General features: G+C 43.0%; 1 protein-coding gene across 3 annotated transcripts in view; it reads left to right on the top strand.

Annotated features, from left to right (window-relative positions):
• The window catches only part of EFHC2 (EF-hand domain containing 2), a 94,666-nt gene that overhangs the window by 40,063 nt on the left and 34,901 nt on the right, over positions 1 to 19,702 (top strand). For all 3 annotated transcript variants that reach the window (XM_073566062.1, XM_073566061.1, XM_073566063.1), the window contains 2 exons: positions 3,757 to 3,899; positions 5,644 to 5,840. In XM_073566062.1, coding sequence (XP_073422163.1) covers positions 3,757 to 3,899; positions 5,644 to 5,840 — 340 coding nt within the window. The remainder of the gene's footprint in view (positions 1 to 3,756; positions 3,900 to 5,643; positions 5,841 to 19,702) is intronic.

The raw sequence follows: 19,702 nt of genomic DNA, 5'->3' as shown, positions 1-19,702 counted from the left end.
CAGATCCTTAGATGGTTTCCTCTGGTAAACAGCAATCTTCAAGATGGACCACAGATTCTCAATTGGGTTAAGGTCTGGGCTTTGACTAGGCCACTCCGAAACATTTACACGTTTCCCCTTAAACCACTTGAATGTTGCTTTAGCAGTATGCTTTGGATCATTGTCTTGTTAGAAGGTGAACCTCCATCCCAGTCTCAAATCACTGACAGCCTGAAACAGGTTTTTCTCAAGAATACCCCGGTATTTCCCACCATCCATCTTCCCCCTCATCTCAGACCATTTCCCCTGCTCCTGCTCTGAAAAGCATTCCCACAGCATGATCCTGCCACCAGCATGTTTCACTGTGAGGATTATTTTCTTGGAGTGATGAACATTGTTAGTTTGGCGCCAGACAAAGTGCTTACCTTGTTGGCCAAAAAGTTCAATTTTGCTATAATGCGACCACAGCATCTTCCTCCATACATTTGGGGAGTCTTCCACATGTCTTTTGGCAAATTCAAAACTTGACTTACAATTTTTGTGTGTAAGTAAAGGCTTTTCTGCCCATTCTTCCATAAGGGCCACCTCTATGGAGTGTGCGACTTATTGAGATTGTATAGACAGACACTACAGTCTCGGCTTGGGAACTCTGCAAATCTTTCAGGATTTTCTTTGGTCTCTATGCTGCCTGTTTGATTAATGCCCTCCCAGGCTGAGCGTTTTGATGGGCGACCATGTCTTGGCCGGTTTGTTGTGGTACTATGTTTTTTCCATTCGATGATAATGGATTTGTTGGTGCTCCAGGGGATCATTAGAGATTGGGATTCTTTTTTTTTATAACCCAACCCTGACTTGTACTTCTCAACAAACAACTTTGTCCCTGAATTGATTGGAGATCTCCTTGGTCTTCATGGTGTTGTTTGGTTAGTGTTGCCTCTTGCTAAATGGTGTTTATGCACATGCCAATTCTTAGTTATTTGATCCCATAAATTTAATTTATGCCTATTTCTCACTACACTATCTTAGACTATTTAGTGCTGATGCATCACAAACTAATTGGATTACAAAAAGCCAAGGGGTGAATAGTTTTGCAAGCCACTGTAAGAAAGTGTTCTTTACAGTTAGATGCAGGAAAGATGTATATCTTGTACCGTATTAGCCAGTAGATAGAAAAATATTCAAAATTGAGAGTCCTCAGTGGTTGATACCTTTTTAATGGCTAACTGAAAAGTTGGTAACAAATTGCAAGCTTTCGAGACTGCTCAGGTCTCTTCATCAGGCATATAGACTAATACAAAATCTGAAGAATCACATATTTATGCACAAGAGGACACTGGAATAATGAATTAGATAAAACAAGTAACGTGAAGCAGAACTATCAATGTGGGACGGGGAGAAAACAGTTGAGGCTGTAAATATTGGAACAGTTCATAGATAAGGAGTGTAAAAGTTTTATTGTCCTCTGATTGTGGTCTGGTTATGTGTTGTAATGCCCCAACAAGGTCTGAGGAGCAAATTCCTTAATTGATGTAAAAATACATAAATCCATGCAACACATTCATTCCTGCACTGACTGTGTCAAAGGTTGTCATGAATTTATACTCCCAGATCCTTCTGTCTCTCTGAAATTTGAAGTTACCTTTTAATACAAATAATTTCATGTCCATGGCGCTGTGATCAGGGATACAAAAATGTTTTGCCACAGGTAGATTCATACTTTTTTCTCTTATTGGGTGATGATGAGAATTCATCCTTGTTCTAAGCTTTTGCCCTGTCTCCCCCACATACAGACTTTTCACACTCCTTATCTATGAACTGTTCCAATATTAAGGCCACAACTGTTTATCCCTCTCCCATAATGATAGTTCTGCATCACTTCACTTGTCTTAACTATTGCATTATTTCTGTGCTGTGTTGTGTATAAATATGTGATTCTTCAGATTTTGCATTAGTCTTTGCCTGATAAAGAGACCTGAGTAGTGTTGAGCGATACCATCCGATATAGAGAAATATCGGATCGGACCGATACCCAAAAAGTATCGGGTATCGCCGATTCCGATACCGGAAGTCCCATTCAAGTCAATGGGACAGAAATATCGGAATTAAAAAAAACCTCTTTCTTTCCTTGCACATCCATTTTGGGAGGGGGGAAGAGTGTGGGCGGTGCGTGGGCGGACACTGTGCGTGTCTGTGGGCGGGGTCTGTGCGGGCCTGCCGGGGGTCTGTACAGGCCTGCCGGGGCCTGTGCCGGCTGCCGGGGGTCTGTACGGGCCTGCCGGGGGCCTGTGCCGGCTGTCGGGGGTCTGTACGGGCCTGCCGGGGGCCTGTGCCGGCTGTCGGGGGGGTCTGTACGGGCCTGCTGGGGGCCTGTACCGGCTGTCGGGGGTCTGTGCGGGCCTGCCGGGGGCCTGTGACGGCTGTCGGGGGTCTGTACGGGCCTGTGCCGGCTGCCGGGGGTCTGTACATTCAACACATTAGCCGGATGATGGGAATACTACTGTCCCATCATTGGCTAATGTGTCAATCACTGTCATTGTAGCAGGCATAGCCCGATGGGACTTGTAGTCCCATCGGATGATGCCTGCACACACACATGACCCCTGGCAGGCCCGCACAGGCCCCTGGCAGGCCCGTACCGTCCCCCGACAGCCGGCACAGGCCCCCAGCAGGCCCGTACAGACCCCCGGCAGCCGACACAGGCCCGTACAGACCCCCGACAGCCGGCACAGGCCCCCGGCAGGCCCATACAGACCCCCTACAGCCGGCACAGGCCCCCAGCAGGCCCGTACAGACCCCCCGCAGTCGGCACAGACCGCGCATCATGATGCGCACAGACCGCGCATCATGATGACATCATTTCAGCAGCCAATCACAGCCACAACAGTGGCACATTGCATTATGGGGACTTCCGATTCCGGTATCCGATATTGAAAAAATATTGGTACTCGGTATCGGAATTCCGATACAGCGAATATCGGCCGATACCCGATATTTGCAGTATCGGAATGCTCAACACTAGACCTGATTAGTCTCGAAAGCTTTCAATTTGTTACCATCTTTTCAGTTAGCCATTAAAAGGCATCAACCACTGAGGACTCTCAATTCCAAATATTTTTATTTACAGTTAGACCAGTTTGAGTGTGGAATGCTCTACCATAACAGGTACTAATGGTAAATACTATTTCCGCATTTAAAAGTAAAGGAATGGATGATTTTCTCACAACATATGGTATTGTGGGTTATACAATATTTGGTGGAGAAAGGTTTCACTTGTTGACCTGTATTTTTTTTTATTCCTTTATAACTATGTAAATGCATATCGATTCTGTATATTTCGTGGATATACTGTAGAACAACTGGGAAACTGGCTTGCCTGATGTAGAAATCCTATGGCAATTATTCCATCATTTATGCTCCCTACAAGACCCAAAGTATGGCGCATTTGGATCCCTGGTTTATATCAGGTGTGTCATGTATATGCCGGGGGGGGGTTAATGCCAAGATACCTTTTGTTATGTATGACAATTTGAGCCTCTTGTATAGAACCGTGCAGAGGGCAATCTTTATCTGTCATTTTTATGCCATAGAGCTCTTTTCACCTGTCTGAGACAGACACCTGCGCAGTACCTTTTGGGCAAAAAGTGTCTCAGCTGTATTTTTCATAATTAGGACATCACTGAGAGCTACAGACTTCCATACACACAGTGGTGCAGTAGACGTCAGTGTACACATTGCACATGATGACATCTGCAAATTAATCACTTCTCTCTGTTTTAGGAATGGTTTGGACAGCAATGTTCTGAGGTTTGTTGCAAAACTTATCACTGACAATCCAATTGAAATAGAAAGAACGTTCATCGTCTCCTACTTCTTAAGTGATGACACCATATCTGTGTTTGAGCCGGTGCAAAGAAATTCAGGTACTGAAACCAGACTGTCAAATAAGTTTATGTATATAAAATCTATTTCTAGATGAAAGCTTTAAAGGCAATATGTCATCAGAAAATGGCCTACTGTTTAAATCAGATTTTAATGTTAAAGGGGTTTGTCCAGGGGTTGTTGCAACGCCAACGATCGGATATCAATGACCTATTCTAAGGATGGGCAATCAACATAAAAGACCTCTGTAAATGTATTTTTAAACATTTATTTTTCATATCTTGCCCTTTTTACACTGGCCAATGGGCCTCCTATTATGATAACATGTCTGCTTGGCCAATCCAACAACTATCTTCTGCCCATTGGAGGTGTAAGAGGTGTTTACCCCCAAAATTGTATATGTGTGAATTCACTTAACCCTTGTTTATGTAAAACTTGGAATTACTGTATTTTTGAACTAATAGACATTTTTGTTTCTTAACCCCCTCCCAACATATGACTTACTGGTATGTCATATTGTGCAGGAACTCTGCGTCATTTGATGTACTGGTATATCATAATGATTATGAGGGCACAGGAGCTCTGCCGGCACAATCATGGCTGGGAGTGCGGCTGTACTGTTACCTGAGCTCTTGCTGTAACAGCCAGGGTTGGTGCAAGTATGGGAGTGGTGAAGATAGTGTGCACTCTCTGGCACCCCAATCAATTGGTTAAATGTGTTTTACAGTAAAGTATGTTATCTGAAAGCAAATCTCATGGGGCTGCAGTATAGACTAGACAATGTTAACTATAGATGCCGGCCAAGATTGAAGCGCAGAATTGAGGGTTAGTGTCAAGAACAGGAAGTTGACTTCAGTTGGAGGGTGTGGGGAAGTGACTGCAGAAGTCAAATGCAGTGGGCTGCTAGGGACAACATGAGCCTATTGCTTGGGACAATGGATTGCCATATAACCATTCTGTGCAGACACTTCTCTCTCTCCTGAAACCTCAAGATGGATGTCAGGGCCTTTGGACACGTCAAGCCTGCAATGCTGCATGGAAAAATAGACCCAGACTCCATGAGGTGCAAGGTAATGGAATCCGGGTGCACTGCCTTCGGTGGAACAGAATCCCCAGTGCTAGTGGAGTTAGTAGGAAAAGGGGTGTTCTACCCAGACAGAGTGCAAGGGCTGAAGTTATTTCCAGTACCTGAGGGGAAGACTGTAACCTGTTGTGCCCTATCCCACATGGTTCATTGTAATAACCGTAAACATTTGACTGTTACAAATCATGTGATATCTCCTGGATTGTGAGCTGCAGATCTGGAAGTTAGATGCCTGGAGCCAGTGGAGGCCTATGGCCCACAAGGAAGTTTGATGCACCCCACACATAGCAGTGTATCGAGACTGGGACATGATTTTCCTATTGGGTGCCAGAGTGTGCAGGAGCATCAGTTCGCCCAGGACTATCCTACACAAGCACCGTCCTTGGCTGTTTAACCCTCTCAATGCCACAGTCAATAGCGAATGTGGGATATAGAAATTACATAAACCTAAATTTACCACTACTGTAACATGAAGTACTATGTGTCTCAAAGTCACTGATATCTGTGGAAGCATTACAGAGTTATTACAACATAAAGTGATACTGTGCAGATTAGAAAAAAATAGCCTTGTCAGGAGGGTGAAACAGGCTTTGGTGTTAAGTGGTTAAAGAAAAATGTATTCCTCTGTTTGTTGTTGGACAGGTCATAGCAGAGTGGGATTTGTACCCGTATTTCTTATTTGTGTGTGATTGTATTTTTAGGAATCACGGGTGGCAAATTTTTGGAAAGATGTCGAGTTAAGAAACCTGGACAAGAGTTATTTAAGTCTGAGATGACCAAATATTTCAAAGCAGAAGACCTCTTTGTTGGTGCCCGGGTTAACTTCAATGGACACATGTTTATCTTAGTGAATGCAGATGAGTATGTCTTCCGCTACATGGAGAAGAATGCTCAGGAGGTGATTAGAACATTTAGATTTTCTGTAATATCATTTGCTGTGTAAATGGGAGTGTAAGGCTGGTTTTAGACAAGCGTTCAGGAGGGCTGCGGATGGCAGCCTACTTCCTCCTTCTTTCCTCCGTGAAGCTCTGCCTACGCTCCGCCTACGCACCGCCTACTGCCGCACGCGTCCAGTGTTTCCCTGCGTACCTATCTTTAACATTGGTTACGCAGGGACATGTGTTGTTGTATGCGGATGCGTCAAATCGCCACATGCATCCACATACAACGCATGTCCCTGCGTACCCAATATTAAAGATAGGTACGCAGGGAAACACTGGACGCGTGCGGCAGTAGGCGGTGCGTAGGCGGAGCGTAGGCAGAGCTTCACGGAGGAAAGAAGGAGGAAGTAGGCTGCCATCCGCAGCCCTCCTGAATGCTAGTGTGAAACCAGCCCTAGACTACGTTCACATTTCTGTATTTACGGTGTGAGTGCTTGCCACAGAAAAAACAGACCTGATATAGTCAGCACTATTGCCAATGTTATTTGATTGGGCTGTCCAAATTCCTTTTTATTTTATTTACGCTGACCGGATGTCTGTGTGAAAAAAATTGCAGCATGCACACAAGTCTTCTCCAGCTATTCAAGTATATTTGCGAGCAAAGAAAAATCGGATACCATAGGGATCAACCTTATAGCAACCGATTGTTACGGATACAATGCCATGAAACCTTTCAAGACGTATGGCATACAGGTTCATCATATGTTGTGTCCTGGACCCTGCCTTTGATGCTTGCATGCTGAGCCCACTTCTTTCCTGGCAGATGATGGTTGATTTAACCTGCTGAAGACCCCAATGCCTGTCATGGTAATTTGTCTGTGAAAGCCAGCCTCTATCTGGCCTTCATAGGAGATCATGATATTAGATAAACGAAGCAGTGCTGATGCAGAACAAGCAATCAGACTATTACAGCTTCAAGTCTCCTAAGGGGACTATTAAAAACAATAAAAAATGAAAAAAATGTTTTAAAAAATATGAAAAAAAAATAAAAAAACAGAAGTTCAAGTAACCCCCCTTTTTCCCCATTAAAAGTAAATCAATTAAAAAAAATTGCCATATTGACCTGGAGAATCATACAAGGTGAGTTTTACCGCATAGAGAATATGGTAAATTTATTTATTTTGCTAATTTATATAGCGCCATCAATTCCATAGCGCTTTATAGACGTTAATGGTTAAAAAGAAAACAAAGCAATTGTGAAACTGTGCTTTCTTTTGCAATTTCCACATACTTGTAATATTTTCCTACTTTCCAGTGCATCACATAGTAAAATGAATGGGGTCATTGAAAAGTACGACTCATCCAACATAAAACAAGCTTTGATATGGCTTTGTGGACAGAAAAATAAAAAAAATGATGGCTCTTGGAAGAAGGGGATGAAATAATGAACGACATGTCTGCTTTAGAAAACCCTTGTATCCGTTATGATGTAACAATCCCAAAACACCTATTCTTAAATCTCTATTTTCCATTATACTGTTTCTCTGTTATTCCTCCCAGAAGTTTATAACTTGAGTTTTCCTATTTAGGAGTGTGTCCCGGAATACTCAGACACTGCCCAATCAGTGATGACACTGTCAGAGAGTGCAGAGGACACCCAATTGTCAATTTATTCTTACATTTCCTGGAAGAGAATCAGAAAAACAGCACAATTTCTCAATTTTCTTTCAGTGGAAATATGCTTTAGGATTGGTATTTCATGAGGAATGGCTAAAACAGACATGTCAAGACAGTAGACAGGTCCTCTTCAAGTAAGCTATGATCTGTGCAGGTCTTGCACTTAATTCCCTTCAAGTAAGCTATGATCTGTGCAGGTCTAGCACATAATACCCAGGTGATAAGCTGTTATCTTTCCATACATTCATTGGTTGCTATCCAGATGATACAAAGGAAATGTATTCCACGTTGCCCATTAAAATGAACATCTCCACCAGAGTTGGTGGCATTATTTCCAGTACAATATACAAAGAATGGTTGCACTCTATCATGCTAAGGCATGTCAATGTGGAATATATGTAATTAGAATTGCAATACAGCTTTAGAATTATAGATAAAATATATGAGACTCTAAGCATAAAATTTGGCCAAATATTATCTGCCCACCAGCCAACGTCAAGGCGGCCTCAAATCTGATGGGTACCTATTCACACAGTGTAGGTACCCATCAGATTTGAGGCCGCCTTGACGTTGGCTGGTGGGCAGATAACATTTGGCCAAATTTTATGCTAAGAGTCTCATATATTTTTTCTATAATTCTAAAGCTGCATTGCAATTCTAATTACATATATTCCACATTGACATGCCTTAGCATGACAGAGTGCAACCATTCTTTGTATATTGTATATGGGGTTGCTCCTCTTGGTATGTACCTATTCACATTAGTTTGGATGTGCCAGTCAGTTTTTTTGTCTATTGTTTGCAGTACAGTTGCTCTTCATTGTGGCTAATAGAGAATAGTGTTTGGTTCCCCTTTTATAATGCTGGTATTCCTTTAAAGGAGTCAAATAGCATAGCTGGCTTGAAGGGAATGTGTCAGAACAATCCAACCCCTAAAACTCTATGGTCTGAAAGATAATGCCTTTATGCGATTTATTACTCTTTGACTGAAAAAAAAACCATTTTAATTAATATGCAAATGAGGCTATAGTGCTCTGGGTTTGATCAGAGCACTTCCCAAGCCTCTCAATCTATTCTCCAACCAGCCCCACATTTCTTTACCTGACTTGTGTAGTCAAGCCAGTAAGCCATCAGTCAAGCTGAAGTAGATGGAGCTGGGCATATAGCCAGGGAGGCATGGCCCCAAGAAGTTCTTTGATGCCAGCCAGAATACTTATGCCTCATTTATACATGAATTAAAACAGTGATTTTTTTTTTCTATCAGAGAACAACAGATTTTATCAGTAAAGATGTTGATGACGTTATCTTTCAGAGAGCATCATGACCATATAGTGAGGAGGAAAGGGGTGAATCCTTCTGACATATTCTCTTTAAGCCTCCTAAAGTATTCAATATTCCTGTGTTTAGGCATCAGGTGAGGTGGATCCTCAATGCTTTGGGACAAGGTGGGCACATGGACATCGACCCAGCAAGTACAAACCCAAAAGTACAGATGGTGGAACACACCAAACATAGGACTAGGAGTCTTAATCTCAAGACACAGGAGTGTGTCCATGAGCCTTAAACAGGTCTAGAGAGAGATGATGTCACACTTATCCATTCTGAGCATCTTGAAAAGTGTGGAGCACAACAGAGAACAGCAGACCCAGGAGAAGTGAGCAGAGCTCAGGATACCCGGGACAGGTGTGTAACATTCTGTAACAAATTATTGCTCTGATTGTTTACTACAAGAATGTTGATCAGTGATTACTTTTAGACACTTAAACACACATAATAAGGAAAAATTTAGAATATGATGTAAAATATACCTGTGTATATTCAAACAGTATGCATTAGCACACTATGATTATTGAACCCAAATTCTACTATTACTACATGTTAAAAAAGGTTACTTAGTTTTAACATTTTTTGATCAAAAAGTGAATAAGCACATCTACCAGTGACAAGGTGCACTAATTGATGGTCCCTATCTCTAGTGACTTAGCCTAGCCAGGCCTCACATGAGCTGGGAAAGAGATCAGCTCCAGCTTAGCTCGAATTAAAACAAGTCTGAGAAAGATGGTTGGTAAAGGGTGTACACCCCATAATAATTACTACACATGTCAAAAATGTGAGGTCCTTAGTTGACATTTTTTGACCAAAAAGTAAGTTCTCATGGATTGTCCCTCACTAGTGTATTGATTCACCACTCTATGGGGTGGCCACAATCACAATGCACAATACAGGAAACATACAGACAAGTCCTTCCCTCCTATAGCAATAGATTAATGTCACAATCATCACCATGTATAACAATAGGGTTTTATGTACAAGTAAAATATGCCTACATATCAAGCTGTCGTGTGAGTAAATATATTTATTTGGGTTTAAGGATGAAAAAATGTGTTCATAAAGAAGAAAATGAATTGTGAATGGAAACAATTTTAGGAACTGTAAACCTATATTTGAGAAACAATTTTAGGATATCACATAGCGAACACAGGGTAACATGAGAGCCCAATACACCTCATAACCCAGGCATTCCACATCAACTCTTACCCAAGGCATTGACATTGGCTCAAATGTGACAGTTAAAAATAACCCCTCAAAAATCTGAACCATCATTTAGAAGTTGAGCTTGGCTGGGATGTGAGCAAGATCAGAGAAGTTTAGATGCTTTATCTTAAAATATTCACAATCTAAAAAAACAACATCGGGCAGTGACATTCCATGGTTTATTAATGCATTTTTCTGGCCAGAAACAGCTCATTTCGTCCCTGGGATATACACATTTGGCATTTGTGTTTCTGTTTGGTATTTTGACATGTAGACAATTTCTTATTTTACTGTTGTTATATAGTTTCTTATATTTTTATATTTTTTGGAATGATAGATCTTCAGATGTTTTACATACTTGCCCATTCGGTCTTTATCTTACTAATCACCTGAGAAGGAATGAAATTGGGGAAGCTTAAAGTTGTTTATTTGGAGGATTTTTCTTACCAATTCCATATGATCATTTTGCTAACAGGAAATATTAAAAAATGTGAAAGTTTTTTGCATTTCTAAAAATATTCGATAACCTGATAGCTCTGGAGTTTATTACCATTTTATGCTATTGTTTTTCTCCTCTTCTTCCAAGAGTCATAACTTTTTAGACATATCCATAGAAGACGGCATATTTTTATGGAGCATAAGTTGAAATTTGGAGTGACACCATTAACGTTACCATATAATGTACTTAAAAATGGGGAAAAAATTCTAATTGGTGTGAAACAGTGAAGAAACTCCAATTCTGCTATTTTTTTTTATTATTTATTTTCAAATTCCATTTTTTGGGTTTAATATGTTGTAAAATGACCCAGTCAATATGATTGTGGAGATGCCAAACTTGGTTAGGTGTGGTGATAGAGCGGACTTTTATCGATGCGGCAATATAAAATATGCTTCTTTTATTTTGGATTGGGAAATGGATGGAGGGTGAATTTAAACTTTTATTTGGTGTTTAATTTTTAATTTATTGTAAGTTTAACATGTTGATGATATTGTGGTGGGTAAAAAAATTGATAGTCCACTTTTAGGAGTACAATGGTGGTTGAAAGCCATTGGCACTCCGTGATTGCAAACTGGACCTTAACCCATTTTTGCTTAGTTTTTTCCTCCTCATCTTCCCAGAGCCATAACTTTATTTTTCTGTTCACATAAACGTATGAGGGCTTATTTTTTGGGAGTTGTACTTTTGAATGACACTATTCCATTGTATTGTATTTTACCACTTAGTGTAATGGAAAACGGGGAAAAAAATTCCCAGTGGGGCGACGATGTGAAAAAAAAACACAATTCTGACATTTGTTTTTGGCAAATTGTTTTTATGATGTACTAGTTTGTGGTAAAAATGACCATGCAATATGATTCTCCTCATTAATTCAATTATAGTGATACCAAACATGTTCAGTTTTTTACTATTTTAGTGGTGAAAAATCAGATGTTTGAAGAAAACATTTTTTTGGGTTGTCATTTTCTGTGACCCATAACATTTTAATTTTATCGATCAATGGAGCTGTGTGATGGCTTCTTTATTGCAAGTCAAGATGACTTGTTTATTGATATCATTTTGGGATAGATGCAACAGCAATTTTTGTGGTCTTGCAGGGACAAAAAAAACATAATTTTGGCATTCTTGAATTTTTCTTGTATATGGTGTTTACCGATTGTGTTAATTATTATATTTTCTGAAAGCGGACTTTTCTGAATGCGACGATACCACATAAGTGTATTTTTTATCTTTAATGGGGGGGAATGAGGGGGGTGATTTGAGTTTTTGTGTTTTTTATTTTTTTTAAAAAAACTTTTACTTTTCATTGTTAATCTTAGTCCCCTTAGGGTACTGGAAGCTGCGATTATCTGATCACTTGTGCTACATACAGTGATGCCAGATTATTGCTGTATATAGTAAGGTCTGCTTTGAAGCCCGGCCACAGGTTGGGTTTCAAGTGAGCTCTGTAGTGACAAGAACGGAGGTCTTCAATGTACACGCAGCTGTCGTAGCCTTTGGCTACTCGCAATCAATTCGAGGACCCAGCTTTGGGCGCATGAAATGATGCACCCCCATGCCGACACTTGTTAAATGCCGCTGTCAGAGTTTGACAGCAGCATCGAATAAGGTTAAATCACCACCTGCAATTGTTAGGGGCAGGACCCAGCGGTACTACACAGCTATCACCTGCTGCTTTCCTCTTGTGCAGTACATGTACAGTGGACGTTGTGAAAGGGCAGGAGCAAATCACTTAAATGACGGACATGTACAGCGGCATCTAAGTGGCTGAACAGCAGCATCAGTACATAGTGAGCAGTGGCGATAACCACGCCCCTGCAGTGACTGACAACCATCTTAGCATTAATGCAGTAGCCAGGCTTTCAGTGCGATGGCTGCACAGCTTCAGAACACTTCTAACTTGCAGATTAACCGATTATATGCAGGTTAATAGCATTTGGGGACAGTGCAGGTTAATATAACTTTTTCACATGACTGCTTCCATTTAATGAATACTCTAGCTAAAAAAATCACCAGTCCGCTATCACAGTTTTTACACATGCAGCTTTGAATTGGATCACTTGACATTTGAACGCTATGTTCGACAAATACGCCGGGAATGCTACAGGCTTAAATCTTAACATATATATGAGACCTTGTTACACTTGATGTATGCCAAATGAGTGTCTGCCCATTGCCAAAGTGTCAACATGACATTTTTTTTTATATGGAACTGCATAGACAGAAGCATCCAGGAAAAGAGTAAAAAAAAATAAAATTATATATATATATATATATATATATATATATATATATATATCTTGTGAGGTGCCAAGGGGAGAGGTACTAGAAAGCAGATATATTTCCCCCCATTTCATTTCATATGTCTCCCTGTACTGATAGTGAAGCCAGTTTATTTCACTGTAATCTGGTCCTGGTTTCTTTAGTGATCAGCATGGAAAAGACTGGTGGTTCCCCGTCCACACGTTCAATCCAGGTTTTGATTCCTGACAGGTCCAGCTGATATAATCAGGAAGAGCTGGGCTCTCTCTCTCGTCTGCTGGGCTGGGAGCTGACACAGTAAAGGTACTGTCACACTTAGTGATGCACCAGCGATCCCGACCAGCGATATGACGCGGTCAGGATCGCTGGTGCATGGCTATGTGGTCGCTAGTGAGCTGCCACATAGGAAGATCTCACCAGCGACATAGCAGCGGTCGGGGGTCGCTACTTACCTGTCAAACGAGGCGATCCTGACGTCCTCCCGCCCGCGTCCACGCGTCGCTCGTCTCCACAGCAGAAAGCCCAGCAGGAAGCTGATGATGAGAAACGGTCCAGGACGTTCTCGCGCGATCAGCGATAACCAGCGGGGGAGCGGTCGGAGGTATCAGACATAGAGATATCGCTAGCAATATCACTATAACGTCACAAAAAACAGTGACGTTATAGTGATATTGCTAGCGATATCGCTTAGTGTGACAGGCCCTTAAGACTACATGGACTTCTTTGTTATTGTATAGGTTTATTTCGTAGTTAGCCTTCTATTGTTAGAGGCCAGACGGTCTTAGACATTTTATTTCATGTTTGGCATGTGTAACATTGAATGACCAATGTGCACAATAAAATAAGCCGTGCCCATATCCGTGTGGAACTCGCTAGACTGCTGTTGTGACTCCATAGCCACCCACTTGTGCCAAAGCAAAGATCCCAGCTGAGCTTTATACATATATATTCCTCACAAATGGTGTTTCGAATGCGGGCAATTGTGGCTGTTGGACTGTTTATACATATATATTCCCCACAAATGGTGTTTCGAATGCGGGCAATTGTGGCTGTTGGACTGTGACTGCGGAGAAAACGCTCTGTGTATGTCCTGGTTGAAAGCTCCGGTGCTTTTGAAGAGCCAAGAGTCCAGTAAAATGGAGGAACTAGTGAAACAGTTATTGCAAGCACATGTTCAACAACAGCAGACTAATACTTACTTCCAGAAGGCTCTGGAGCAGCAGCACCAGATTCCGCAAGAGCAGTTGGAGACAATAAAGCAGGCCTTGGCTCGGCAGCCCCGAGATGAGGGGGACCGTGCACAAAGCGTTGCTAGTGCGCAGAAAGCCATACAGAAGGCATTACTTAAAATGACTGCAGACGATGATGTGTAAGCATATCTCACCGTGTTCGAACGTATTGTAGAACGTGAGCACTTACCGCTGGACAGATGGGCTGAATTAGTTGCTCCATTTCTGAGTGGAGATCCACAAAAGGCCTATTATGATCTAAGTGGAGCGGATGCTATGGACTATATCAAACTCAAAGGTGAAATCCTGGCGAGGCTGGAAGTAAACACATATATACGGGCACATAGGGTGCATTTATGGACTTTTGTGGAACATCAGCCAGCCTGCTCACAAATGCATGATCTCATCCATCTAGTAAAAAAATGGTTGCAGCCAGAGACTTTGACGTCCGCACAGATGGTGGAACGTATTGTTCTAGACAAGTACCTGCGGTCCTTACCCGCTAAGATCCAGAGGTGGTTTGGACAGGGTGACTCAACTACCGCTGACCAGTTGGTGAGTATGGTCGAACGTTACAATGCTTCTGAAAGCCTACTCCAGGGGATGTTATCACCCCGCTGAGTCCCCAAGAAATCGTTGGAGAGTCCTGCGAAACCTACTCCGTCTTCAAAAGAAGAGAACGTCGCAATGAAAGGTAGCAGACCTACAAAGGACTGTGGAGGCAGTACGGTCTCACAGCAAGCCAGTAGACCCCGTCTGGGACCCCTATCGAGGAGGCAAGGGCCTATACAGTGTTGGCAATGTCACAGGCTTGGCCATGTAGCAGCTAACTGCCCAATGACTACAGAGCCGTCTTTCGTTATATGTACAGTCAGTCTGTGTGGCGGAGACCCTCACGGGAAATGAACAACACGTGTGTGGCGTGGAGGTCGACGGCTATAGTGTGAATGCCGTCTTGGATTCCGGCAGTCAAGTAACTTTGGTACATGCCAGTTTGGTGGACCCTAGGGCCCTAACGAACTTAACCATGGGCATTAGTTGCATCCATGGCGATACTAAGAACTACCCCACTGCCTGGGTTACCCTTGCCACGCCAGTAGGGACCAAAAGACATCAGGCGGCAGTCGTGAAGTCTACGGGACATAATGTAAACCTGGGGAGAGACTTTCCCTTATTTTGGGACTTGTGGAGCTTTAAAAATGGCATGAACCCTCTAGTGGAGGACGGTGCTCTGGGGCTAGCCCCTGGGCCATTGCAGCAAGATGACGGGGAACCCATCTCAGAGGAAGCACCAGAATCTGTAGACTATCCTCTGACTGTGTATGCAGGCGAGGCAGATGACCTAGAGGATGTTTTAGAAATGCCAGGTCTTGAGTGGGCCCGTGGTAAGTTCGGGACCGCTCAGCACCAAGATCCTACTCTAGCAAGGGCATGGGAAAATGTAAAGGTCTCTGAGGAAAGACCATTGTACCCAGGGGCTCAAAACGAGTTCCCACATGTGGCGGTGCAACAGGGTATGCTGTATCACATAGACAAGGTGCGAGGAGTGGTGGTAGAACAGCTAGTGGTACCTAAGTCCTTTCGCCAAGTAGTTTTGGACTTGGCACATAAACATCCCTTGGGAGCACACCTGGTGAGGGAAAAAACAAAACACCGTATTCTGCAACGTTTCTTTTGGCCAGGTCTAGTGGGAGACGTGACCCAGTACTGTTGGTCCTGTCCTACGTGTCAGTTGATCGCACCTACGTCACATTTTAGAAATCCCTTAGTGCCCTTGCCAATAATAGAGGTGCCCTTTGAGAGTATAGCAATGGATATAGTCGGTCCGTTAGTTAAATCTGCCAGGGGTCATCAGTACATTTTAGTAGTACTAGATTATGCCACTCACTATCCCGAAGCAGTACCCTTTTGGAATGCCAGTGCGAAATCGATTTCAAAGGAGCTGGTTAATATGTTTTCTTGCACCGGCATTCCGAAAGAGATACTTACGGATCAAGTGACCCCCTTTATGTCTCGTATACTTAAGGACTTATGTAAACTACTAAAAATCTCCCACTTGCGTACCTCAGTATATCACCCTCAGACTGACGGATTGGTGGAGCGCTTTAATAAAACCCTAAAGGGAATGTTGAAAAGGGTGGTGGCTAAGGACGGGAGAGATTGGGATGCCCTCCTACAATATACTTCTTCTGAAGAAGAACCTGGTGTGAGGTTCGAAACGTGCAAGGCGTGGGGGTTTTCCCCTTGTTCTGTTTTTATTTATGAGATTATGTGAATAAAGTTTTTTTCGTGGATTTTATCAAGCCTTCAGTGCCGGATTTTTTCCTCTTCTTATTTGCTACACGTGGTGGTCAGCCATTTGATCCATAGGCACGATTGGCTTGCAGGACTATTTTTGGTGAGCACAGATTCCCTTTCCCTTTTTCTAGTTTCATGCTCCTACCATATCTCCTGTTCGCTATACGTGAAGTACCCCAATCCTCCACAGGCTTTTCGCCTTTTGAGTTGGTTTATGGGCGGTGTCCCAGAGGCCTGTTAGATTTTGCCAAGGAGACTTGGGAACAAGAGGTGACTCCTTATCGCAGTGTAATTAAACACATAACACTTATGCAGGACAGAACTGAGGCAGTTATGCCAATAGTTAAAGAATGTTTAGTGCGCGCACAACATGCCCAAAGCACGGTATACAACTGAGCAGCTAAAACACGAGTCTTTCAACCCGGAGACAGGGTGTTAGTGTTGGTACCTACCATAGAAAATAAATTTCTTGCGAAATGGCATGGCCCATACGAAGTACTGGACAGACTAGGTGAAGTAAATTATAAGATACACCAACCAGACAAGAGAAAAAACGAACAAATATACCACATAAACTTACTTAAGGCCTGGCGGGACAGGGAGAGTCTGGTGGCAGGAGCTGCCCTTGAGGATGGGCCCCAAAGGCCACCACCATCTAAGGTAAAAGCTAGCTCTGCCAGAAGTGGGTATTGCAGACACGCTATCCGAAAGCCAAAAACAAGAGACCAGGGAGTTCATACAGAGGAACTCAGATGTTTTCTCAGAACTTCCTGGCCGTACTCACATAATTAAACATGACATTGTTACTGATCCACAGGCATGGGTACGGCTGAAACCATATCGAATTCCGGAGGCTCTGAGACAAGCCATTGCCCAGGAAGTTAAAAAAATGTTAGAGCTCGGAGTCATTGAGGAGTCCCGGCGTGATTGAGCTAACCCTATCATACTGTACCCAAACCCGATGGGACTATACGGTTTTGTAATGATTTTCAGAAATTAAATGAAGTATCGAAATTCGATGTCTACCCGATGCCAAGAGTCGATGAACTAATAGAGAGACTGGGTTCGGCCAGGTACATATCCACTGTTGACTTAACAAAAGGTTATTGGCAGATTCCCCTCATGGAATCAGCCAAAGAGAAAACTGCCTTGGTTACGCCCCAGGGATTGTTCCAGTACCAAGATATGCCCTTTGGGTTGCATGGTGCCGCAGCCACCTTCCAACGTCTAATGGATATTGTTCTAAAACCCCATGTCCAGTATGCGTCCGCATACTTGGACGATATCATTATCTTTAGTGATGACTGGGACACGCATTTGTCAAAAGTACAAGCCGTCTTGGACTCTCTAAAAACAGCTGGGTTGACAGCCAATCCCAAAAAATGTACGTTGGGATTGGAAGAGGCTCGCTATCTGGGATATAGCATAGGGAGAGGGGTTGTAAAACCTCAGGCCAATAAAGTGGATGCTATTCAGAATTGCCCACAACCGGTAACCAAAAAACAGGTTGGAGCTTTTTTAGGGATCGTTGGTTATTACAGGCGGTTCATCAAACATTTTGCGACCATCGCAGCCCCTCTCACAGATCTTACTAAGGGGTTGAAATCTTTCACAATAAAGTGGAATGCAGAAGCAGAGGAGGCCTTTCAACGATTGAAAATGGTCCTCTGTGACCAACCAGTGTTGGTTGCGCCAGACTTTAAAAGGGAGTTTATTGTCCAAATGGACGCCTCTGGTGTGGGCCTCGGCGCAGTTTTGTCTCAAGAAGTGAATGGCGAGGAACACCCAGCGGCCTATCTAAGCAGAAAGCTTACGAGGGCAGAAAAGAACTACAGTGTAGTTGAGCCGGAAGCCCTGGCTGTGAAATGGGCCCTGTACACCTTGCGCTATTATTTACTAGGTCACCAATTTAGGCTAGTGACAGACCATTCGCCCCTAACGTGGATGGCAGCACGGTGGCTCAGTGGTTGCTGGGTTCGAATCCCACCAAGGACAACATCTGCAAGGAGTTTGCATGTTCTCCCCGTGTTTGTGTGGGTTTCCTCCGGGCACTCTGGTTTCCTCCCACACTTTAAAGACGTACTGATAGGGAATTTAGATTGTTAGCCCCATCGGGGACAGTGATGAAAATGTGTGCAAACTGTAAAGCGCTGCGGAATATGTTAGCGCTATATAAAAATAAAGATTATTATTATTATGTCCCGGGCAAAAGAGGGCAATGCGCGGGTGACACGCTGGCCCTAAGCATTACAAGGGTTTAAATTTACCGTTGAGCACAGGGCGGGCACATCGCACAGAAATGCAGATGCGTTGTCTAGAACGCACTGCTTGGAGACTCGTTGTGTCCGACCCCACGGGCTCGAACAGAGATGGGGGGTGTGTGAGGTGCCAAGGGGAGAGGTACTAGAAAACAGATATATTTCTCCCCGTTTCATTTCATATGTCTCCCTGTACTGATAGTGAAGCCAGTTTATTTCACTGTAATCTGGTCCTGGTTTCATTAGTGATCAGCGTGGAAAAGACTGGTGGTTCTCCGTCCACACGTTCAATCCAGGTTTTGATTCCTGACAGGTCCAGCTGATATAATCAGGAGGAGCTGGTCTCTCTCTCTCGTCTGCTGGGCTGGGACCTGACACAGTAAGACTACATGGACTTCTTTGTTGTTGTATAGAATCATAGAATCGTAGAGTTGGAAGGGACCTCCTGGGCCATCTGGTACAACCCCCTGCTCAAAGCAGGATTCGCTAAATCATCCCAGTCAGATGTCTGTCCAGCCTCTGTTTGAAGTCTTCCATTGAAGGAGAACTCACCACTTCTCGTGGTAGCCTGTTCCACTCATTGATCACTCTAACTGTCAAAAAGTTTTTTCTAATATCTAATCTGTGTCTCCTCCCATTCAGTTTCATCCCATTGCTTCTAGTCTTTCCTTGTGCAAATGAGAATAAAGTTGATCCTTCTACAATGTGACAGCCCTTTAGATATTTGTAGACAGCTATTAAGTCTCCTCTCAGTCTTCTCTTTTGCAAACTAAACAATCCCAAATCCTGCAACCTTTCCTCATAAGACAGGGTTTGCAGACCGGTCACCATTCTGGTCGCTCTTTTCTGAACTTGCTCCAGTTTGTTGATGTCTTTTTTAAAATGTGGTGCCCAAAACTGGACACAATATTCCAGATGAGGTCTGACCAAAGAGGAGTAGAGGGAAATAATGACTTCACGTGATCTAGACTGTATGCTTCTGTTAATACATCCTAGAATTGCATTTGCCTTTTTTGCTGCTGCATCACACTGTTGACTCATAGTCAGTCTGTGATCTATTAGTATACCCAAGTCTTTTTCACATGTGCTGTCACTTAGCCCTATTCCTCCCATTCTGTATA

This window comes from Dendrobates tinctorius, unplaced genomic scaffold (genome assembly GCF_039654945.1).
Source record: "Dendrobates tinctorius isolate UK_male_01 unplaced genomic scaffold, ASM3965494v1 ptg000016l, whole genome shotgun sequence".
NCBI lineage: Eukaryota > Metazoa > Chordata > Amphibia > Anura > Dendrobatidae > Dendrobates > Dendrobates tinctorius.
Note: the sequence above shows the minus strand (reverse complement) of the source record. Positions and strands in the feature narration are given on the sequence as shown.